This window comes from Aegilops tauschii, chromosome 3, assembly GCF_002575655.3.
Source record: "Aegilops tauschii subsp. strangulata cultivar AL8/78 chromosome 3, Aet v6.0, whole genome shotgun sequence".
NCBI classification, from domain to species: Eukaryota; Viridiplantae; Streptophyta; class Magnoliopsida; order Poales; family Poaceae; genus Aegilops; species Aegilops tauschii.
In genome coordinates this window covers 412,158,981-412,163,701 of record NC_053037.3, presented here as the reverse complement: position 1 = coordinate 412,163,701, position 4,721 = coordinate 412,158,981, and the positions used below count along the sequence as shown (strand labels likewise).

Below are 4,721 nucleotides of genomic sequence, written 5' to 3'. Positions count from 1 at the left end.
TGATACACATATTCATAATATTGATGTCAAAAGATGCAAAGTTGATAATGATAGTGCAACATATTTGTGGCACTGCCGTTTAGGTCATATTGGGGTAAAGCGCATGAAGAAACTCCATGTGGATGGACTTTTGGAATCACTTGATTATGAATCATTTGATGCTTGCGAACCATGCCTCATGGGCAAGATGACTAAAACTCCGTTCTCCGGAACAATGAAGCGAGCCAATGACTTATTAGAAATAATACACACTGATGTATGCGGTCCGATAAGTGTTGAGGCTCGCGGCGGGTATCATTATTTTCTGACCTTCACATATGATTTGAGAAGATATGGGTATATCTACTTAATGAAACACAAGTCTGAAACATTTGAAGAGTTCAAAGAATTTCAGCGTGAAGTGGAGAATCATCATAACAAGAAAATAAAGTTTCTATGATCTGATCGCGGAGGCGAATATTTGAGTTACGAGTTTGGCCTTCATTTAAAACAATGTGGAATAGTTTCACAACTCACGCCACCTGGAACACCACATCGTAATGGTGTATCCGAACGTCGTAACTGTACTTTATTAGATATGGTGCGATCTATGATGTCTCTTACCGATTTACTACTATCGTTTTGGGGTTATCCATTAGAGACAGCTGCATTCATGGTAAATAGGGCAGCATCTAAATCCGTTGAGACGACACCGTATGAACTATGGTTTGGCAAGAAACCTAAGCTGTCGTTTCTTAAAGTTTGGGGTTGCGATGCTTATGTGAAAAAGCTTCAGCCTGATAAGCTTGAACCCAAATCAGAGAAGTGCGTCTTCATAGGATACCCAAAAGAAACTGTTGGGTACACCTTCTATCACACATCTGAAGGCAAGATCTTTGTTGCTAAGAATGGATCCTTTCTAGAGAAGGAGTTTCTCCTGAAAGAAGTGACTGGGAGGAAAGTAGAACTTGATGAGGTAATTGTACCTTCACTACTAGGAAAATGCTTACAGATAGAAGTTTACCAGTAGCGCCTGTTTAAGCACCCACGCTACTGGTATGTACCAGTAGCGCCTGGTACAAAACACGCTACTACTAGTAAATAATAGCAACGTTTGTTAGCTTGGGCCGCGCTGCTGTTACGTGGGCCGCAGGGCAAAAAGGTAGCCCACTTACCTGTAGCATTTGTTTTGAACGGGCGCTATAGCTGGTCGGCTTAGCAGTAGCGCCGGCCTCTACCCACAGCTACTAATACAGGAAAAGAAAACCGGGCCGGTCCCCTCGCACCACCCCTCACTCTCACATCGATCCCCTCCGCCCGATGATGCCACCGCGGTTAGGGTTCCTCCCCGGCCGCCTCACCGCCGCCAACGGCGCCGTGCGCCGCCACCACGCACTGTCGCCTCTCGCCTCCTCCGACGCTCCAGCCCGGTAAGTCCCCCTCGATCTCCTCCTCCCTGCGCGCGCCACCACTAGGCTCCAATCGATTCGCCGCGGCGGCTCGCCATGTTTTGGGATTTCGCATGGGGGAAAGGGATTTAGGGATTGCACGATGGCTCCACGCTTCGATCCGACGGGTCCGATTCTCGCAGGCTTGTTTCCTCACGTGATTGGGGAGAGAGTAGAGAGAGGGGTTAGGTGAGAGAAGTAGAGGCTTTTTGTTGCTCACCGAAACTTGGGTTTCAATTCTTGATTAGCAGTTTAGCACATATATGAACACCACTGGTTGTTGGAACTAATCCAGATGCACAAGTTTGGTCAGCCAAACTGGTCGAATCCAGGAGACAGAAAAGGAAGCGGGTAGAGGCGGGAGGGGGGATTGAGGGCAGCAAAAGGGAGCGTGTGAACTGACCTGAGCGATTGCGCTTGGATTTCGGCATGGCGGAGGCTTGGTTTCTTCTTCCACTGCTGTCCCTAGAGCACTGGCGGTGGCAGCGGTGCCTAGTGTTCTAGGGTTTAGAAAGGGGTTCTCTCTCTCGTCATGCCTTGGCTTTTGTTTAGTGTTGGGCCGCTCGACGAACGAGGGGGCCGCAGAGGCGCAGACCAGGCATGAGTTGGGCTAGAGCGGGCATATTAGATAGAGGCCAGAGCGGTTGATGCAAAGGGAAGCATGCACTTGCAGTCTTGTTTCATTGCCTTTTGAGTAGTAGGAGGTTAGCCGGTGACAGCATCGATCCACCAGCACCCGGCCGTTAATGGAATGATCGACCCAAATCGCTATCCATCTCATGCTGTTAGGGAGCCCATTTTTGGTAAATTTCAGAAAAAGAAAACACAGAGAGACAGAGAGTTGTATCTGATCTAAAAGGGGTGTGTTTGCCTTTTATAGTTTTAGTTATTGTGCATCTGATGCCAAAGGTGGAATGGATGTTTACTTATTGTGTTTTGTGAATCTTGTGTCGTGCTGTCTTATTATGCCAAAGGTGGAATGGATGAACTACTTTTGCTTGTTTGCTTGCGCAATAATGGAAATATGCCATTTATCTTATTATTAGGCTCTGTTTTTGTTACATGATCTCTATTAGGTTATTGTCTGAACTGAACTACAATTTAGTTGTTATTTTGCTTGCCATGTGAACCTGATGTGTATTCTCTATGATGTGAACCAGATGTGTATATTATTCAAAACCTGATGTGTATTGAAAACTTTATGTTTACTTTTTGGATCGTTAATCCTTTAATCATATTGCTTTAGGGAAATGGCGCCACCACCACCACCATGTCGACGGTGCAAGTCAAGGTGCGCCAGCAGCCTTGCAACTGGCACATTGTTCGGCATCTACTTCCAGTCTAGTTTTCTTCATGCGGCGGCAATAAATTATATGAAACTAGTAACCGTTATTTTGTTTTTAGTGTTATTGGCATTAATGCATCGTGTATATATCATTTTGCTTTTTGCACACAGATCGTCCCATGCAATGTGAGGTCGGAATTCAACAAGCTGACAGGAGACTCTATGACCTTTGAGGCTCCTGGGGGGCCTACACTATGGAGGTCGAGAAAGGATGAAATATGACGCAGGTGGGAGGAGATGGATGGGTCCATTTCATTGCCCACATGCGTATCACCGGTGGTGAGTTGATCAGCTTCTCCTTCAGAGCAGAAAGATCCAAGTTGGCCATCATTTATGTCAACAAAGCGGAAGATGGCGAAGATGATGAGGATGATGAGGATGATGACGACCCACTTGATGAAGCCATCGTAGCTCAAAGAATGAGGTTGAGCGAGGAGGAGGTGTACAACCTATGGGACATAATTCCGCCACGTGCTGACTTCGTCAGGGTGCCATTCGTGACCCACCTGACAAGTACCATGGTTGATCGGCATGTCATGGTATGTTGCATTTACTGTAGTAATTTGATGATATGCATGCTTTATTGTTATACTTAGTGTAGAGTCCGATGATATATATGCTTAGTGAATCGGATGATATATATATATATATATATATATATATATATATATATATATGCTTAGTGAATCCGATGATATACATGCTAAGTGAATCCGATGATATATATGCTTCGTCTAGAATCCAAAGAACTATTAATAGTGTAGAATCCATATATAGTTATTAGTAGAATTCATGCTTAGTAGAAATGTAGTATTGTCTTTTGATAGTGTAGAATGTGTGAGGCTACTTATTAATTGATATGTTTTTCTTATTCAGGAATTGCCAAAGAACCTATCTGAGAGTTGTGGTATCAAGCCTCATGAAGAAGGCTCTGCTAGAATACGCCTAACCGCGAGGGGCTCCGTCACCACCTGTGCGTACAGCGTGGACACGCACGGTCGCACACACTTCAACTCGGTTGGGTGGAACAGCTTCCTCGTCGGCAAGAATCTTCATGTTGGACAGGCCATCCTAATTACTATCAGGAACACCCACCACCAAGGCTTGAGGATGATGATCGTCATTGATATCATCTAGAACTACATATGCATGCGTGTGGCTGCTGAACCATATATATGCAAGTATGACTACCTAGTAGACTTATCAACTATGATCTATCCATGCATTGTTGACTACTATATATGAGTTTGTGAGATTGTGTGGTTATATTAAATGTGGTATTGTCGTTAATGTTTGTGAGATGGTTCTGTGAACTTAGTTTATTTGCATTGGACCTGTCTTGATTTCGACGAATATTGCATTTGACTTCTTTTTATTATTTTTAATTTCTATTTACCTAGTTGTAGCGTGGGGAGAAAATAGGGCGCTACTACTATGTGATGATAGTAGTAGAATTGGTAGAGAAAGAGGCGCTACTACTAAGTATTTTAGCTGCAGCGCTTGTTTAGAAACGCGCTACTGTTAAATAATAGCTGTAGCGCCCTAGCAGTAGCGCGGGTGCCCGCGCTACTGGTATGTAAAAAACCAGCGCCACTAGTAAGGTTTTCTCTAGTAGTGCTTCTCTCGAATTGAAAAGTAGCTCATCAAAAAAATTGTTCCCGTGATGCCTACACCAACTAGAGAGGAAGCTAATGATAATGATCATGAAACTTCAGATCAAGTTACTACCGAACCTCGTAGGTCAACCAGAGCATGTTCCGCACTAGAGTGGTACGGTAATCCTGTCCTGGAAGTCATGTTACTAGACCATGACGAACCTACGAACTATGAGGAAACGATGATGAGCCCAGATTCCGCAAAATGGCTTGAGGCCATGAAATCTGAGGTGGGATCCATGTATGAGAACAAAGTATGGACTTTGGTTGACTTGCGCGAGAATCGGCAAGCCA

The 4,721-nt window shown here is 44.5% G+C and overlaps 1 protein-coding gene across 2 annotated transcripts; it reads left to right on the top strand.

Annotated features, from left to right (window-relative positions):
- The first annotated feature begins 1,836 nt into the window (after positions 1 to 1,836).
- Positions 1,837 to 4,062, top strand: LOC141021005 (uncharacterized). 2 transcript variants are annotated; one of them, XM_073495942.1, is made up of 3 exons: positions 1,837 to 2,718; positions 2,884 to 3,311; positions 3,649 to 4,062. In XM_073495942.1, the coding sequence occupies exons 2-3, from the start codon at positions 2,991 to 2,993 to the stop codon at positions 3,907 to 3,909; spliced, it is 582 nt and encodes a 193-aa protein (XP_073352043.1). In that variant the 5' UTR covers positions 1,837 to 2,718; positions 2,884 to 2,990; the 3' UTR covers positions 3,910 to 4,062. The 2 variants fall into 2 exon arrangements, with proteins under 2 accessions (XP_073352043.1, XP_073352042.1); XM_073495941.1 differs by having other exon boundaries at positions 1,837 to 3,311.
- The last annotated feature ends 659 nt before the right edge of the window (positions 4,063 to 4,721 follow it).

What these genes read in the sequence shown, in the direction of transcription:
- LOC141021005 (XM_073495942.1), top strand. Translation starts at nt 2,991, where the DNA reads ATGACGCAGGTGGGAGGAGATGGATGGGTCCATTTCATTGCCCACATG. An exon ending in TGGTTGATCGGCATGTCATG is followed by an intron (nt 3,312 to 3,648) that starts GTATGTTGCATT and finishes TTTCTTATTCAG; the next exon opens with GAATTGCCAAAGAACCTATC.